General features: G+C 42.9%; 1 protein-coding gene across 1 annotated transcript in view; it reads left to right on the top strand.

Moving 5' to 3' along the window:
• The window catches only part of CUBN (cubilin), a 236,538-nt gene that overhangs the window by 14,662 nt on the left and 202,028 nt on the right, over nucleotides 1–19,848 (top strand). The window contains exons 8-19 of the mRNA XM_040434511.1: nucleotides 1,278–1,446; nucleotides 3,161–3,292; nucleotides 4,974–5,069; nucleotides 5,168–5,292; nucleotides 6,834–7,020; nucleotides 8,604–8,722; nucleotides 9,320–9,554; nucleotides 11,113–11,294; nucleotides 12,397–12,559; nucleotides 14,383–14,573; nucleotides 15,436–15,592; nucleotides 18,084–18,262. Coding sequence (XP_040290445.1) covers nucleotides 1,278–1,446; nucleotides 3,161–3,292; nucleotides 4,974–5,069; nucleotides 5,168–5,292; nucleotides 6,834–7,020; nucleotides 8,604–8,722; nucleotides 9,320–9,554; nucleotides 11,113–11,294; nucleotides 12,397–12,559; nucleotides 14,383–14,573; nucleotides 15,436–15,592; nucleotides 18,084–18,262 — 1,935 coding nt within the window. The remainder of the gene's footprint in view (nucleotides 1–1,277; nucleotides 1,447–3,160; nucleotides 3,293–4,973; nucleotides 5,070–5,167; nucleotides 5,293–6,833; nucleotides 7,021–8,603; nucleotides 8,723–9,319; nucleotides 9,555–11,112; nucleotides 11,295–12,396; nucleotides 12,560–14,382; nucleotides 14,574–15,435; nucleotides 15,593–18,083; nucleotides 18,263–19,848) is intronic.

The raw sequence follows: 19,848 nt of genomic DNA on the forward strand, positions 1-19,848 counted from the left end.
ATGTGAGTCCTGCTTCCTCCATCCACTCATAGAGAAAGCCTGTGAGTCCTGCTTCCACCATCCACTCATAGAGAAAGCCTGTGAGTCCTGCTTCCACCATCCACTCATAAAGAAAGCCTGTGAGTCCTGCTTCATCCACCTAACCATAGAAACAGCCTGTGAGTCCTCCTTCCCTTGTCCACCCATAGAAAAAGCATGAGTCCTGCTTCCCTTGCCCACCTAGAGAAAGTCTGTGAGTCCTGCTTCCCCCATCCACTCATAGAGAAAGCCTGTGAGTCCTGCTTCCCCCATCCACTCATAAAAAAGCCTGTGAGTCCTGCTTCCCCCAATAACTCATAGAGAAAGCCTGTGAGTCCTGCTTCCCCCATCCACTCATAAAGAAAGCCTGTGAGTCCTGCTTCATCCACCTAACCATAGAAACAGCCTGTGAGTCCTGCTTCCCTTGTCCACCCATAAAAAAAGCATGAGTCCTGCTTCCCTTGCCCACCTAGAGAAAGCCTGTGAGTCCTGCTTCCCCCATCCACTCATAAAAAAGCCTGTGAGTCCTGCTTCATCCACCTACCCATAGAAACAGCCTGTGAGTCCTGCTTCCCTTGTCCACCCAGAGAAAGCCTGTGAGTCCTGCTTCCCCCATCCACCCATAAAGAAAGCCTGTGAGTCCTGCTTCATCCACCTACCCATAGAAAAAGCCTGTGAGTCCTGCTTCCCATGTCCACCTATAGTGAAAAGCCTGTGAGTCCTGCTTCCCTCCCCCCATAGAGAAAACATGTGTGAGTCTTGCTTCCCTTTTCCACCCATAGAGAATGCCTGTGAGTCCTTCACATCCCATGCTCTCATAGTGAATGTCTGTGAGTCCTGCTTCTTCCGTCCACTCCTAGGGATTGACAGCTTTTCTTATGTGAGTTTCTGCTCAGGAAGAGTCGTCAACCATTTTTTGTGGTTGGACCTGCAGGACTCACAGGGTTTCTCTATGAGCAAGTGGGACCTGCAGGACTCACAGGCTTTTTCTATGAGTCCTGGCAAAATAAACACAGTGTTTTTCCATGAAAATATTGAATCACATAATAGTAAACTATATACCCCTGAGCTTGGCATCTTCCCCTCTATCCTATACTGCCCCCAAATAGGGGATGTGGCAGAGCTACCATCGAATAAATCTGTATTTTAATGGCAGTTATAGTAAATAATATTTACATATTTGTAATAAATACATAAAATATATTTTATAAAAGTTATATTTTATGGAATCTGTATAATATTTTCTAATGACATTGCAGCCCAGGTACAGCTGTGTGTGCGACACAGGATGGACAACGCCGAGTGGAAGTTCTGCCTGTACAGAAGATATCGATGAATGTTCTCTGGACAATCCTCCCTGCTCCCAAAATCCTCCAGTGCAGTGTTACAATACAATATCTTCCTTTACCTGTGGACCTTGCCCAGGAGGTATTGTCATACCTCTTAATTGGGAACACTGGTCATACTGGGGACTTACCATACAGTACATGCATACCAGTAAATAAGTAAAGTCTTCAAGGGGTTAACCAGCAGTTAATATTGATGACCTATCGTCAGGATAGGTCATCAATATCTGATCGGTGGGGGTCCGACTTCCGGCACCCCCTCCAATCAGCTGTGAGACCCATGTGAGCGCTGCTTCCTGGTCATTACACTACTCGTAGTCTCCTGTGGAGCGGCGGCGTAATGTCATTACAAGCACCCACTCCATTCTCTTGAATGGCGTGGATGCTTGTATTACACTGCACTTCCGAGACTGCAGCCGGCGCAAGCTTCTAGAGGGGTGTGTCATTTCTGCTGCAGCTCAGGGGTGTGTCCTTTTCCAGAGGGTGTATTCTTTCTGCTGCAGCTCTCTCCTTATCACAGCTCTGGGGGGGTATGTCCTTTCTACTGCCAGTCTCTGCCTGTAACTGTCACGGCCTCTAACAGTAGATATGACAGGTGTGGCCGTTGAAGGATGGAACTGAGCATGTGCGACCACTTCAGTAGGTGGACATGCACATTACTATACAGATTACACCAGGTGGCGCCATGGTAATTAATTAAAGAAAATATAGCACAACTGTAGCATTCTGTAACCAAAAGTAGATTACAAAAGTAACTAGTTTTTCATGCTCAATTATATTAAAATAACATTCAGTGGTGGTGCAGCCCCTTTAAGTAGCTAGTCAGCAGAAAAGACAGAAGTATTATAACAAGGAGTGTGTGACCAATGAAAAAAAATTAAATTGATCTCCCCTTATGGTGTATGCCTTCTTTTCCTGATAATTACCTAACCCCACCAGGAGAAAGCAACACTTTTAGGGTTATATATATGGTGGTGCTCATAAAGGGGAGGATGTTCAAATATTACACCATTGCTAATTCTGAAATAAAAGGGCTAATTCCATCAAAAACATTTACAGATGCCATAAACGTCTGATAGATGGTCCCACCTCAATGTTCTAGATGTGGGCCCCAGAAGTGGTATTTCTGGCATATCGTTTGTAATACCCCTTAAAAGGCATCTGTCAGCAGTTTTGTACCTATGATACTGGCTGACCTGTTACATGGGCACTTGGCAGCTGAAGGCGTCTGTGTTGGTCCCATGTTCATATGTGACAGCATTACTGAGAAAGATGATGCTTTAATATATGCAAATGAGCCTCTAGGAGCAATGGGGGCGTTATTATAACTCCTAGAGGCTCTGCTCTCTCTGCAATTGCTGTGTTCTCTGCACTTTGATTGACAGAGCCAGGCAGTGAAAACGTCAACATGCCTGGCCTGTCAATCAGAGTGCAGAGGGTGCTGCAGTTGCAGAGAGAGCAGAGCCTCTAGGTGTAACAGCAACGCCCCCATTGCTCCTAGAGGCTCATTTGCATATATTAAAACATCATTTTTCTCAGCAATGCGGACACATATGAACATGGGACCAACACAGATGTCTTCAGCTGCCAAGTGCACATGTAACAGGTCAGCCGGTGTCATAGGTGCAAATCTGCTGACAGATGCCCTCTAAGAAACTACTCTTTGGTGGACATCATTTAGCTCCAGGCCCCATAGCTCTGATGTTCATGCTATTTTTTTCCACTTTCAAAATCCATGATCGTTATATCACTGCGCGCCTTTGCTAAATTCTTCTTTGTCCTCTGACTCTTAATAGGCTGGCAAGGAAACGGATACAGTTGTCAAGATATTGATGAGTGTCAGGAAAACAATGGCGGCTGTTCTTTGGCTCCACTGGTAAAATGCATGAACACTATGGGCTCCTATCACTGTGGCCCCTGTCCTCCAGGTATGTCAGTTCATTAGATCTTACAAACCGGATTCCAAAAAAGTTGGGACACTATACAAATCGTGAATAAAAACTGAATGCAATGATGTGGAGGTGCCAACTTCTAATATTTTATTCAGAATAGAACATAAATCACGGAACAAAAGTTTAAACTGAGAAAATGTACAATTTTAAGGGAAAAATATGTTGAATCAGAATTTCATGGTGTCAACAAATCCCAAAAAAGTTGGGACAAGGCTATTTTCGCCACTCAGTGGCATCTCCCCTTCTTCTTACAACACTCAACAGACGTCTGGGGACCGAGGAGACCAGTTTCTCAAGTTTAGAAATAGGAATGCTCTCCCATTCTTGTCTAATACAGGCCTCTAACTGTTCAATCGTCTTGGGCCTTCTTTGTTGCACCTTCCTCTTTATGATGCGCCAAATGTTCTCTATAGGTGAAAGATCTGGACTGCAGACTGGCCATTTCAGTACCCGGATCCTTCTCCTACGCAGCCATGATGTTGTGATTGATGCAGAATGTGGTCTGGCATTATCTTGTTGAAAAATGCAGGGTCTTCCCTGAAAGAGATGACGTCTGGATGGGAGCATATGTTGTTCTAGAACCTGAATATATTTTTCTGCATTGATGGTGCCTTTCCAGACATGCAAGCTGCCCATGCCACACGCACTCATGCAACCCCATACCATCAGAGATGCAGGCTTCTGAACTGAGCGTTGATAACAACTTGGGTTGTCCTTGTCCTCTTTGGTCCGGATGACATGGCGTCTCAGATTTCCAAAAAGAGCTTCGAATCGTGACTCGTCTGACCACAGAACAGTCTTCCATTTTGCCACACTCTATTTTAAATGAACCCTGGCCCAGTGAAAACGCCTGAGCTTGTGGATCTTGCTTAGAAATGGCTTCTTCTTTGCACTGTAGAGTTTCAGCTGGCAACGGCGGATGGCGCGGTGGATTGTGTTCACTGACAATGGTTTCTGGAAGTATTCCTGAGCCCATTCTGTGATTTCCTTTACAGTAGCATTCCTGTTTGTGGTGCAGTGTTGTTTAAGGGCCCGGAGATCACGGGCATCCAGTATGGTTTTACGGCCTTGACCCTTACGCACAGAGATTGTTCCAGATTCTCTGAATCTTCGGATGATGTTATGCACAGTTGATGATGATAGATGCAAAGTCTTTGCAATTTTTCGCTGGGTAACACCTTTCTGATATTGCTCCACTATCTTTCTGCGCAACATTGTGGGAATTGGTAATCCTCTACCCATCTTGGCTTCTGAGAGACACTGCCACTCTGAGAAGCTCTTTTTATACCCAATCATGTTGCCAATTGACCTAATTAGTGTTATATGGTCTTCCAGCTCTTCGTTATGCTCAAATTTACTTTTTCCAGCCTCTTATTGCTACTTGTCCCAACTTTTTTGGGATTTGTTGACACCGTGAAAATTGGAATCAACGTATTTTTCCTTTAAAATGATACATTTACTCGGATTAAACGTTTGATCTGTCATCTACGTTCTATTACAAATAAAATATTGACATTTGCCATCTCCACATCATTGCATTCAGTTTTTATTCACAATTTGTTTAGTGTCCCAACTTTTTTGGAATCCGGTTTGTAGATGTCATTTCCCTTCCTCCATGATATTATTCACTGAGAGTGCTAACTTTTAACATTACCAGGATATCAAGGGGACGGACGGTCGTGCAATCAGGTGGACGCCTGCTCTGTCAGTAATGGAGGATGCCACCCGTTGGCTTCATGTGCCCCAAGAGAGGGTAATATTTTAGCGTACTTCATTATGAATCGATTTTAGAGACTACGTTACGGGTCTACAAATATGGCGTAGCTTATACTACTTTTTATCTTCTCTCAGAGGGCACTGTACCAATCTGTGTCTGCCCGCCTGGGTACACCGGAAACGGATATGGGGAATACGGGTGTCAGTCTATCAGTGACATTTGTCTGAAGGCCAGTCCTTGTGTAAATGGAGTGTGCAAGGTGAGCAATGATCTCATACAAGAGCTGGAAATATTTGGTAATAATTCTTAGAGCATAATGGGTCGTCTATGGGCGAATTGCATACGTTCTGGCCTTAGCAGAGAAATAAGCCTCCTGGTTTTAAGGCATATGCTGCACTTTGGCACCAATTTATTGGCCTACAGGGATCATTGCAAATCTGTGTTCAGCTTATCAGATGGCTTTCTATACCATGGCAGAAAATGACTCTAGAAAAAAATAAATCATCAGTACTGTACTTACAGATGTAGCAAACATTAACCTGCCATTGAATGCATTTCATACACAGTAGCAGCAAACTTTAACTTTGTTTCACTAGTTGCATTGTATCAATTTAAAGCCCTGTTGCAACAGTGTATTTAACACATTAATGTCAAGTTAAAGGGGTTTTACGAGACTGATGAACTATGCTCAAGATAGGTGATCGGTATCTGATTTGTGGGGGTCCGACACACGGGACCTCCGCCGCTCAGCTTTTTGAGAAGGCATCGGTGCTCCTGTGAACCCCGCAGCTTTCTCTAAGCTTTTCCTAGGCCAGTGACGGCACGTTCATCGGACCTTGATGTAGGAGCACCAGGGATTTGATGCCGCACTTCTTTCCATCCCTAGTAGAATAATGACCGTGTGGACCACATGCGGCTTACCCTAACCTTGAAGGATAATGCTTGATGCCAGCCTGGGCTCCCCTTCTCTCCCGCTACAATGGGATCCATGGCATTTACACAGGCTGATTGTACAGAAAATTACAAACACCCTTGTCTATGCTTGTGAAGGTACCAGTAATACCATATGTGTGGGTATATGAAAAGCCAAAATTATAATAAAAAGTAGAACAAAACGTTGTATCTGCCTTGAGATGATTCCACCCATTCCCATGACCACCATAGCTTTCACAGTGGTTACTTGTATAGATAATACACCCTTATCTATAACATTGAAGATATAACGGGAGAGCTAGAAAAAAGTTGGACAAAACTTATACCTGTGTAGTAGGGATGAGAATGGAAGCAACAGTCTGACAACCTGAAGTCATCTCCTTTTGGTACAAGATTTTGGGTTAACTGTATGAACCGCAACATTGCACCCTATGGATGAAGAACCATCATCACCAGTTTCATCTTACGTTGTGGGTGATCCTTCCTTCTTGCTTTTAATTGCTGATTGGGTCCTTTTGGTTTGCATTTCTCCCCTAACTTTGAGGGTGCTTCTGCCATTTTGTATGTTATAGTCAAAGATGGTAACTATGGTTATGGCATGTCGTTCAGTGAAATTTTTTAGTGGGTCACGTTGAAGACCAAAAATCAGATTTATACCAATGTACGAAAATACCACATTGTCCTATTAATTATAACAATGGGCCGTAGCTTTAGGGGTCTGAAGAAGAAGCATTGGCACGTAGATCCTGGTGTCTGAAAGGGCCTATGATTGGACCATCAGGAGCACCTCTAGAACTTTCTAGAATTCCCATGGTGAACATGCTGAGTACCCCAATAGTATTGTCTGTGTTTCTTTAACTCTTCCAGCCTGGCATCTCAAGCTACATTTGTGAGTGTTATTCAGGGTGGACTGGCATGAATTGTACTGAAAACATCAATGAGTGCGCCAGTAACCCGTGTCAGAATGGAGGCATCTGTATCGATAAAATCAGTGGTTACACATGTAACTGCACCAGCGGATGGACTGGATTCCACTGTGAATCCCAAACACAAGGTACGCAGCTCTTTCTCTATCATTATTATTATTATTATTATTATATTTTATGTGGTTCTTTGCTTGTTTTATGATTCTGTTCACATTAGTGTTTTTTTAGCTTTCCGTCAGGTGTTCCATTATTTTTCACAGCAGGTAGAGTTCTTGACATGAAAAATAACTGAAACCTGTTATAAGCCGGGACCCATTTAGCTGCAATAGCTCAGTTATGAAGGAATACAGTACATTATTCTAGTGTGGACTGATTATAATGTGCATTTTTTGTAAGTAACGGCCCAACTGTGACCTGCCCCACACAAGCAGCCAGGACTAAAATAATCTCTATTAAATTATCTTGAAAGATCTCCTATCATATTGCCTATACAGCATAGTTACTATGCATACCTACGTTTCCATGGTAACAGACTACGAAAAGCCTGTGTAGTCTGATCCTGCAGTCATACTCCCATCTGTCCTCCTAACACACATTCAGTAAGTTAACAAGAAGCATGGACAGATGGAAAGGGATACGACTACAGGACCAGACTACACAGGGTTTGTTTGTAGTCTGTTTCCATGGAGACACATATGTCCACAGGTGTTACCCACACAAAGTGGTAGGGCATTTTTAATTAAGAAAGTTTTAATTTACAAAGCTTTTATTATTTTTAAGATTTAGATGCAGTGCAACAAAAAAAAAAAAAAGCAAAGGTTAACATGGCCCTTATAGTTTTCTTAGCCAATTTTCAAGCATTTGAAGCGTTAATGAATTAATCACATTACATTTTCAAATAGTATATGCTAAAATCCTGTGTTGTCTTATCCTACAATCATGCTCCCCTACTTCTTCCTAACACACATTTAGTAGGTTAACAAGAAGCATGGAGAGATGGACAGGGGTATGACTGTAAGGGTTTGTTTGTAGTCTGTTACCATGGAGACACAGGTCTCCACAGGTGCTGCATACACAAAGTGGTAGGAGATTTTTAATTAAGACTATTTTCAAAGTTTTTATTATTTTTCAGATTTAGATGCAGTGCAACGGTTCAAAGAACAGTTTTGCAAACAAGAAGATAGCCTCTATAGGCATTAGCTGGAAAAACACTCTATAGCCCATTTTTAACCATTTACGCAATCATTAAAGGGGTTATGCAAGCAGTATATATTAATGACCTATCCTCAGGATAGGTCCTCAATATGTGATTGGCAGGGGTCTGACACACCGGCACTCCTGATGATCAGCCCTTTGAAGGGGAGGCGGCGCTCCATACGAGCGTTACTTTCTCTTAATTACACTGCCCGTCAGTTCGGAAATCTTGGCACTGCAATCAAGTATTCGCTCCGTTCACTTAAATGGAGTGAGTACTTATAATTCCACTGCGTCACCACTGCAAGAGAGACAATGAAATGAAGAGGGAGAAGCACCAAGTGGATAGGTCACCAATATAAAACCCCGGCACAACCACTTTTAAGAAAAAAACGAATGTAATCACATTACATTTTTAACTAATATGGGCTAAAAGATATTGTGTTGTGTACTTTAAAAACAATTTTTATATTATTGTAAGTCATCCAATAAAAATTTTTTTTTGTATTTCATTCAGCTTGTGGGGGTGTTTTAAGTGGTTTAAACGGGACTTTGAGTTATCCTACCAATCCAGGCAATGAATATTATGGTGAAAATATAAGCTGCTCCTGGGTCATAAAAACGGAGCCAAACAAGGTGGGTTACATTACTTTAAACATATAACAATTTTTATACATTTAAATATTGCTTTTAAGAAGAAAAAAAAAGCAACCTTTCCCCATAATGATAGCCGGAGTGCCCCCACAGTCGATAGAAATTAAAGGCATGTGTGCACTTTTGCAGCCAATATTCTAATTAAAAGAATTCCTAATGTTTTGGGTATAGAACCCATATGCAGCTCTATGTGACTCAGTGATTTGAGATTGCAAGAAAATCCATGTGTAGTCTGATCCTGCGTGAGTTACTCCTCTCCGCACCCACTTTTTGTTAACATGCAGACAGTAGAAGAAGGAACATAGATAATGGAGTAACACATAACTGCAGGATCAGACTACACACAGGTTTGTTTGTAGTCTGTAACCATAGAAACGCCTAGTTTCGTATAGGAGATGGATACACAAAATAGTAGGATTTTGCAAATAGGGCCGTGCTGCAATATCATGGGTGCGTTCTCTGGAAACTACCGTGTCCTATCACTTGTACTTCCATGACAGGTGGAGATGCTTACTGGCTTTACTAGAGTCTGAATGGTAATGCATTGAATTACAATAATTTTACGTTCTGTTATGATAGGTTCTGCGTATTACATTTCCATATTTCAACCTGGAGATGAGTTCTAGATGTAGTTTTGACTTCGTTCAAGTCCACGATGGAGAAACAATGTCAGACCACATGCTGGGAAAGTTTTGTGGGGCCACTGTCCCAGAAGAACTATTCAGCTCCCACAATGCTTTATATATCTGGTTCAAATCGGATCACAAGTTCAATAATGGAGGATTTCGGATTAACTGGGAATCTCGGGACCCAGGTTAGAGACTTTTGTTTTTTGGTTGAGCTATGTATTACTAGGGCAGTTTGACAGATAAGCTGCACCCAGGAGATCCAGGATTTTCCACCTCCATCTACTGAATAATCAAATGTGGTGATGTGTATAGTATAAGTGCTGGAAGGCGTGTATATCTCACCCAGATACCTAAGCTGGGTGAGATAAATAAAATTCTGAAAGCTGCAGGGGTTTCAGCAAAGCGTAGTTTGCTGAGACAGTTTTGTTTACGTTTTATTCTGGGCTGGATTTTATTCGGACTGGTTGATAGGTTTGGTAGTGGGATCTGCCAGTCCACACCCTTCCAGTACGGGTGTTGTCTCTTACCTGAGGTCATCGCAGGTGAGGCCTGCTGTAATCAAGGAGGGTTAAAACCAACCCTCTGTGTGTCAGTCTGGGGAGAGGAAGTGACCCTACAGAGAGTGAAGCCTGGGAGGCTTGTGTGGCCACAGCCAGGTGGGCTGCTAGACCGTGCGGCTTAGAGAAGCCGGATCTCTCCCCTGGACTTGTGTCTTATGAGCAGGCCTGCTAAGGCTTGAAGCCTGAGACCCTGTGTACAAGCTGTGCTTAGAGGTGAGTCAGGGAAACTACTGTGTATTAGGAAGTGCCTAGACGGGCAGCTGTTTATTTGGGCTTTATGTTTGTGTGGGTGCTGAAGTGCAAAATAAAGCACCAGTTTGGGCATTAAATCCTGTTGTCTGCGAAGAAGTCTGTGATTGCGATCCCCTGAGAGAGAGCGATCCCTTACACAAAGAATATGTACAGGTACATCAGGCTATAATCCAGATTTACTTTGGTCCATTATCACCAAAAATGAAGTCTGTAGCTACAAAAGGTTCCTCTTCAGGATCCTCATCTCTTGGCCAAAGTGGAGATCTGTTAGAAAGAGTGTCTCTCACTCTGAGGGACCTATCCTGTCGTGCATTACACAGACCATCCATTAATGTGATTAGGCACTGTGTAATAGCAAATTTCACCCGTGGTGGAGTTGCAGTGAAATTGAACACATCCTGACAGATTTTCCCACAGATTATAGTTAATCGCTCAGGTTGTCAGCAGGGACTGTTTATTGTAAAGGGACCCTCTTAACAAGTAGGTATTGTCCAAAGCAGATAACCCTTTTAAATTTCTGTAATGACTGTTCTGGATGTTGGAAGTATCCATGTGATCATTGTCTCCTGTGCATAGAAATGTAAAAGAATTATGACTTAAAGAGGATGTCTACTTTTGACCATCTCTTTATGTTAGAAGGGTCCTCGAATGACAAACTGATGACCCGGTTCCCTGTACGTGCAACACAATGTGGTCTGTAAACTGTGCAGAAAATATTAGATCACATTGCAGTGCTACCATAGAGAAATAAAGCATTTTACAGTTTCCTCTTTCCTGCATTATTAACGATGTATATGTAGCCTGTTACAATTTTGTGTTTGGTCCAGTCGACTTCTTTTATGGTCCCAAAACCTCTCAGTAGGTTGCATTGTAATTTTCCAGGCATAGTTCCAATATGTTGATGATGTGTAATTTTAAATTTATTTTCTAGAGTGTGGAGCTCAACTCTTAGAATCTCATGGAACCATATTCTCCCCTGGTTATCCTGGTAACTATCCTCCTAATCGAGACTGTTATTGGACAATCTCTGTCGAAGCAGGTCTTTTTATCACCTTTGCCTTTGGCACGTTAAGTCTGGAGCAGAGCGACACCTGCGAGAACGATTACCTGGAGGTATATATCAGTTTATTTGTGTTCTTAGCTCCATACATACTGTAAGTGTATAAGCTTCTATTTATAATCCATACACCGATCAGCCAAACCATTGATTATCTAGTGACAAATGCACCTGTCTAGGTTATTCAGCAAGAATTGAACAGTCAGTTCTTGAAGTTGTTGTGTTGGAAGCAGGAAAAAATGGACAAGTGTAAGTATCTGAAGAACTTTGACAAGGGACACGTCATGGCGAGATAATTGGTTCAGGGCATCCCTAAAATGGCAGGTCTTTTGGGGTGTTCCTAGGGTGTGGTGGTTAGTATCCTGCCAAAATTAATTTGAGTAAGGAAAACTGGTGAGCCAATGACAGGGTCATGGTCAGCCAAGACTTATTGATGTATGTGGGGCTACCTTATCTGCTTCGATCCCACAGAAGATCTACTGTACAGCAAATTGCTAAAAAGGTTACTGCTGGCTATGAAAGAAAGGTGTCAGAACACTCAGGGCATCACTGCTTGCCGTATGGGGCTACGTAGCCAGAGTTTGGGGCCCTGCACAGAATGTGGTGTCACATACCGAGTGAAGAGATTGCACCTGGATGCACTTTCAGAAGAAGACAAGCCAGAGGAGGCAGTGTGATACTGTGGACAACCTTGGGTCCTGGCATTCATGTGTCATGTACAATCTACCAAAACATTGTACAGACAAGTACCCTCCTTCATGGTAGAGGTATTCCCTAATGGCAGAATAATGCTCAAGCAAAACTGCAAAAATTGTTCAGGAATGGTTTGAGGAACATGACAAAGAGATATAGGTAATGAATTGACCTCCAAACTTCAAAGATCTCATTCCAATTGAGCATTTGTGGGATGTGCTGAAAAAACAAGTCCGATTCATAGAGGATCTGCTGCTAATGTCCTAGTACCAGATACCACAGGACAACTTCAGAGGTGGTGTAGAGTCCATGCAATGACCGCACCATGAGGGAGACTTACAATATCAAGCAGGTGGTTTTATGCTTCATGGTTTTTTGATGTTATAATTCATAGTTGTATATCTCTCTGTTGTCATCTCTTCATACTTTGTTGTTATACTGTACACTCATTTTTCTACACATCAGATTCGAGATGGCCTTTTGTCCCATGACCTGGTTATTGGGAAATATTGCAGCACAAGTTCTCCAGCTCCTCTTCAGACATCGGGTCCATCGGCCTGGATTCACTTTCATTCTAACAGTATGATATCAGACAAAGGATTTTATATCAACTACATAACCTCTTCATGTGAGTAACAGTAGACTTGCAGAAAAACTTGACTCATCAACTATCAACCTTTGGTGGTCTATTGGAGATATAACATTATTTTTTTTTAATATAAAGGGGTGCAAGACATAGGGCATCCCTTCCTACCAATTAGATCATTGTGGCACAAACCACAGAGAACAGAGATCAAGGGCCTACATGGCACAGAGGTATCTCATGGGGACCAGAAAGATGGGTTTCACATAGACATGTACTCAGAAATATCTTTGTAAGTGTGTTACTTGCCAAAATCCTACCTTTGGACTTCTCCAGAGAATGATAACCACCTTAGACTTTTTGTCTCATACTTTTTGTAAATGGATCTGATTGGTTGTCGGTGACATCAAATATGGTCTTTGTTGCAGTACACAAAAGAGCCTTAGTGGCTTCAGAGTAATAAATGAGATTGGTGGATTACAGTAACCAAAAAGATTATCATAATATGGTTATTTTCATAGTTTAGAAAAAAGATGGCGGATCGTATAACTATGTAAAGATATAAAAAGTCAATTCCGATATGTCTCTGTTTACATCCAAGACTGTATAGCTGTAACAAGGGGGCAATATCACTGAAGAAATCCTACCCAAAACGGTAGCTATAAAAAGAGGGCAATATTACTGGAGAAAACCTACCCAGGACTGTAGCTACAGAAATCCTAGCCAGGACTTTAGCTACAAGGGGGCAATATCACCTAAGAACATCCACCCAGGACTGTAACGATAACAAGGGGGCAATATCACTAAAGACATCCTAGCCAGGACTGTAGATATAAGAAGGGGGCAATATCACTGAAGAAAATCCACCCAGGACTGTAGCTGTAAAAAGGGAGCAATATAAATGAAGAAAACCTACCCAATAGTGTAGCTATAGCATAACAAGGGGGAAATATCACTGAAGAACATCCACCCAGGACTGTAAATATAACAAGGGGGCAATATCACTGAAGAAAACCTACCCAATAGTGTAGCTATAGCATAAAAAGGGGGAAATATCATTAAAGTACATCCACCCAGGACTGTAAATATAACAAGGGGGCAATATCACTGGAGAAAACCTACCCAGGACTGTAGATATAGTATAAGAAGAGGGCAATATCACTGAAGAATTCCTTGCCAGCAATTTCATCAGTGATATTTATTTAGTGAATAACCCATATATTAATGTCATTGATATGTATAAAAAGGGGGATCCATAAGTCTAGAGCAGTGGTGGCGAACCTATGCCACGGGTATCAGACACGGGTATCTGTGGGCAGCCGCACCCTGGAAAAAGTCTATGGTGTACCAATAAGCCTTAGACTTTTTCCGCCATTGATCAGCGCAGGGCGCGCTATGTACAGCACAGGCGGAGCACTGAATGTAGGCAGTTATTATAGCTAAATAATAAAGTACATGGAAGATACACTATATTGGACTGAAGTATTTAGGGTAAATTGCTGTGTTGGCACTTTGCGATAAGTAAGAGGGTTTTGGGTTGCAGTTTGGGCACTTGGTCTCTAAAAAGTTTGCAATCACGAGGAAAGAAGGTTTCTACACCAACATTCAAGGGTATTGTTTACTGTAAGAGCAGTAAGACTATGGAGCTTTCTGCCAGGACAAGTCATAATAGTAAAGTCATAGTAAAGTCACTTTCATTGATCCAGGGACTTATTCTGGTTGCCAGATTTGGAGTAAGGAAATAATTAGCTTGTCAGGAAATTGCCTTCAACTTCAGGAAGGTTTTTGCTTTTTTTTTTGCCTTATAAACGATGTCTTTAGTATAAGTTTACAAGTATTTTACCGCACCTCTTTTTCTAAAATTACAGCCGGCTCTGCTTGTGGAGGAACCTTCTCTGATGTTGAGGGCTTCATTATGTCTCCATCATGGCCTGATTCTTACACAGGACACAAGCAGTGTATATACCTTGTCAGACAGGCACCAAATGAGAAGATCAACCTTAAATTTACTCACATGGACCTGGAGAGCAGCCCTGGGTGCTCCCTTACTGTTATGGAGGTACATTTCAAGATTACCCTAAGGTGTAACCCCAATTCATGACAGTGGCTATCCCCCCCCCCCCCCCCCCTTCCCTGGTTTCATAGCTCGTGGTATAGTAGGCTGGTGTGACCTACTGTACATGGGAAAAAGAGGAGGACCATGGGCAAATCCACATCTTCTATTGGAAAGGGTAATTGGGCCAGACTGAGCTGATATCCCATTTCTCCTAGAGGCCCATTGTGGCTACTGTTTTTTCACTATATACGGTATGTGCACAAACCTGATGCACACCAGTCAACTTGACCCTGCTGGCGGATCTCGGTGCAGTTCATACATCCCATGTACAGTGAAGCTTGGTGACGACCAAGCACGTAGCTGATGCTTTCATGCATTTAAGGCACCTAGTCTTAACTTACAAATGCCTATTGCTTCTAAAATCATTAATTCATCTTTTCTTTCTTTCATTCTTCTCATGATCCCTTTTTCTTAAAGGGGTCTTACAACATAAAAAAGTATCTGCTTTCTTCCAGAAACAGCGCTGACCTATTCAGTGGCTGCCTGTAGTACTGCAGCTCAGCTTTATTGATGTGAATAGGGCCAAGCAAAAACTGCAGACAGGTGTCATGCTGTATCTGGAAGAAAGCAGCCATGTTTTTCTAATACTTTACAACCCCCTTTAATTATTGCCTTCCAACTCTCATGCTGCCACAGTTCCCTGTAGGTTAAACATACCCCGTAGTGTGTGTTCTTCCAAAAACAGCACCACGCCTATCCACAGCCCCATTCACTTTAACAGAAGGGGGCTCCAATACCAGACACAACCTATGGAGATGAGAGTAATCCTGTACAACCCCTTTAATAACCGCTTTGTTGTATGTAGGTTAAAGATGGCAGTACAGAGACGGCGCCCTTGATTGGCAGGTACTGTAACAGCACCATCCCCGCTCCCATCATATCAAGCTCAAACGCACTTTGGATAAGATTCAAGTCCGATGCTTCAGCCACAAGTTCCAAATTCCGGGCTTTTTATCAAGTTGGTAAGTGCAATGGGCGGCACAAGGTTCACTATTTGGGGTCCCTGAAAGTACATGTGTTTGTCGTGACGCCGGTTGCATTGCAGCAATGAGGGCACAAGGCCCAGTTTTAGTGATATAGTGGTAGGTTAGGAATGCCAGAGTGGTGTAGGGTGGCCTAATGTCCCTTAGTGGTGTTGCACTTGTCACGGTGCTCCTACCTGGATACACTGGAACCCCAATTGTGGCCGTCCGTTGCAGAAAAAGGGGTAGTTGAATGGTGGGATGAATAAATAAATTGAGTCCAGACCTTGTGATGAACTTGAAAACAGCTTTACTTGAATAAACTTGTATCAGTCAACAGTCTTCCAACTTTATCTTGGTCACCAGCAGGCTTTGGCTTGAATTCTGGCAGGAAAACACGCTCAGCTCTGCTAAATCTGCTACTCTTTGGCTCTGCTGTGCTGACAGGATTAAATTGGAACTTTTCCTTTGCTGTATGCTGCAAATTAAAGGGGTTCTACAGTTATTTTAAACTGATGATCTGTTCACTTGAATGGAGCTTAGCCCCGCCCAGGCCAGTGATACAAGTCGTGACGTCACTGGGCTTGTGGTAAACAGCGAGAAGGCTGCGGCGCTACTGCCAGCGCCACTGCCTTCTCAAACAGCTGATCAGCCGGGGTCCCGGGTGTCGGACCCCCGCCGATCAGATGCTGATGATCTATCCATAGGATAGATCATCAGTTTAAAATAACTGCAGAACCCCTTTAACTTTGTCATCTGGTCTGTCTCTGTCTTGCTTTATCCAGGGGAGCTTTCTCTCACTGGCTCCTGAGGCTCATAGCTTGGGACTCCAGGTCCAACAGAGCTAATGGTGCTCTGCTGGCTTAAGCAGGGCTCGCCCAGCAGGAACAACCTCCCTGCAGCACAACCTCCCATGGACAGGGGGTAGGCAAGACTGACCTTCACTAGCTAAACTCCTCCCTAGAGGGAGAGAAGAGAATGGAAAGAAGGTTCCAACCTCTGTCCCTGTAGCACTGCCATGCTTGCCGCCATCTGCTGGAGAACCAGGCACATTACATCAAACATAACAGTTGCATAGAAATAAATATACACATTATACAGGACCTGGAAATGAGTGCAAAGAATGACACAGAGTTAACCATAAGAGATAGTGGAGAGGTGTAAAAGGTGGTAATGCACCTCTGGGGTGTTACATAAGATCCAAGCATGATCATGATCTCCCTTCTGTATGAATACCCATCAGCTGTATACAGTACATGGGGTGAAGTCAGTTTAAGCCTGTGCTCATATCAGTTTAGACAGCTGAGTGCAGGGTCGGACTGGGGTTCCTTGGGCTCACTGGAGGAAATTAATCTTGAGGTGCAACCTCCCCCCCTTCAGGTTTTGAATTTAAGAAGTAGACCCCAGTGACAGGTGATTAGCTCCAAATGCCAAAGGCAACCAAATGGGTTTTTTCTTCTGGATCTTTGGGGCCCACTATGGTATTAGAGCCTGAGCCTATTACAGAGCCATGGGCATTCTGTGTGGTACTCTGTAATGCCTTTATATGAGGCACAATTATGGAGATATTCTCTTCTAGAAGCAATACTTCTGTCCAACTCCACATTACCATATGTCTTCGTACTATAGGATGCATCTAGGAGTTAGAGGAGGAAAATAAGAAAAAATATATTTTTCAACAGACCTCAGATTAGACCCCCAATCTTCATCAGACCCCAAAATCTGATCCCTAATCTTCATCGGACCTCAGATCAAACCACCAATCATCATCAGACGCCCAAATCTTCATAAGACAACCAATCTTCATCAGACCACCAAATCAGACACCCAATATTCAGTAGACCTCAGATCAGACCCCATTCTTTATCAGATGTCAGTTAAGACCCCAAAATTGGGGCCTCACTACACATTATACTCTGGAACTTCCATACACTACATATTAGTGAGTGTTCCTGTCAGGCTGCTCAGCCATGATGGCATATCACAGGCAGGATCCCATCATTATCATCTATTGTAGAGCAATGTAGTAATATGCACCCCCTCACCCCCCTAGTCAGCATTGTAAGTGGGGGCAACCAGTCCTGCTTATATTATAGGAGAGGTTGCTTGCAGCCATTTTAAGTCAATCCCAGCTAACCCTTTGAAACCTAGTCATGTGCATTAATTAAGGTTAGCCTTAGGGGTGCACAAGTGATGCATTTGAACATTATCTGCTGAAGGGATGCCTCATATAGTCCTTGGTCCAAAGGCTTGTGACCACCATGAATCTTAATTGTATTGCAGAATTATTGTATAGCATTGTTAACCGCTTATGAATGGGTCTATTTTTTTCTCGTTGTATATTGGTATTATTTGAGCACGGTATGGTGGCATTGTGTGGCACTGCTACTTATGCACACTGTACGGTATTTTTGCACTGTATGGAGTAGAGTCATTTGGTCAACATGCGGCACTGTAATTTGGGCACCATTCATTAGCTGTTCTTTTATAGTATGTGGCGGTTCACTGTCTGGAGTAGGAGTCATCCGTACCCCTCATTACCCCAATCCATACTATCGGGAGAGGTCCTGTGAATGGATTATTACTCAGCCAGAAGGGGAAATGGTTATGTTCAAGTTTGACTCTTTCAATGTCTCCAGCAGCTCCGAATGCAGCAACAATTATGTTGAGGTAAGGAAAGTGAATTCCCCTTTACTACAGATGCATGAGAAACATTGGCTCTGTTCATAGCTGTATCATTAAAAGGATTGTTAGGCCCCATTCACATTTTTGTGGATTCGATGTGGACCCATTAATTTCAATGGGTCTGCAAAAATTGCGGACAGCACATGTGAGTCCGTAAGTTTGTTCCGAGGCCCTGCAAAAAGGTAGAACATGTCCTATTCTTGTCCATTTTGCAGACAAGGATAGGCATTGTTATAATGTGTCCTCAAAAATATGGATGCAACACGGACGTCATCTGTATTTTTTGCAGATCCGCGTTTTGCAGACTGCAAAATAAATACGGTTGTGAATGCACCCTTAATCTAAATTAATTTTTACTGAATGTGTATACTGGGTCAGTAAGATATAACGTACACCATATTTTAAGCCCTGTCCATTCTTCTTGCTCTTTCTGTACCCTCAGGTATTTGGTCATGTTTTCCTCAACTGGTCAGTCTACTTTCAATAAACTTTGCATAAATCAATTGAACATGCGATTTTAAGAAAGTTTAAGCTTGTTTGTCGTTAGAGAAAATGCCTCTTTCTTCACGTATCAGCCATTTCTACCCCTCCTCTGTCACTGGCACTGTTCATTCACCCTTCATTCACTACAAAAATATAAGAGTCAAGGCAGATTAGGTTACATGTTACACAGAGAAGTTTATGGAGAAGAAAGAGTGAGCAGCTGGAGTGAGACAGAGGCACTGACACACAAGGAAGCTTCTACAGCTTCTAGTAAGTTTTCTATCTCAGTCCAGTGCTGGATTTGCAACACTGCTCAGTATAGCTGTATAATGTTCTCCATGCTGCTGCTTATGATGGCCTTCTACTGGGAGATCCTCTTCTCTATGTGTTTGCTGTGCATGGGAGACATCATAGCTGTGATACAGAGATGGAGCTTGCAGAGGGGAAAGCTGGTAAAAATGCAGAATACAAGTCATATAATGGCCAGACACTGTGTTATTCTTCATGTGCACCCGACAGCCTATTATACAAAGTCATCTGAAGCAACAGGTATGTTTTAAGCTGAAGATCTGAGTAGCTTGAGACAGACTAGTCCCAGGGGCGTAGCTAAAAGCTCTTGGGCCCTGGTGCAAGAGTTCAGCTTGGGCCCCCGTCCCTCAGTGCTTGTTGGCATGGGGCAGGGAAGCACATATCCTTCCTGCTGCCTGAGGCAAACATTGAAAGGGCACCCCCTCATGCCAAATTCTTAACCTAACCCCTTCCCTCCAGCCAGAGGTGTAAATTGACCAGTATGCACTTTCTATAATGCCAGTGTCTTATGTGGCACAAGGGTCTTTGGGCCCCCTCAGGCTCCTGGGCCCGGTAGCGACTGCTACCTCTGCACCCCCTATAGCTACGCCCCTGACTAGTCCCTAGGGATGTGTTTGTTGTCAGATAACCCCATTTAAAAGTCAGTGGTTATAAGGTAGCATAACTTTATCGTCCAGACTATCAGATTTGACTTCGAGCAGAGGGTCATACTAAGTTCTTTGATAGTTTTTTATGCTATTATTTTATTATATCTTGGTAACATCTCCTGGTGGTAATGT

This window comes from Bufo bufo, chromosome 5 (genome assembly GCF_905171765.1).
Source record: "Bufo bufo chromosome 5, aBufBuf1.1, whole genome shotgun sequence".
Classification (NCBI taxonomy): Eukaryota; Metazoa; Chordata; class Amphibia; order Anura; family Bufonidae; genus Bufo; species Bufo bufo.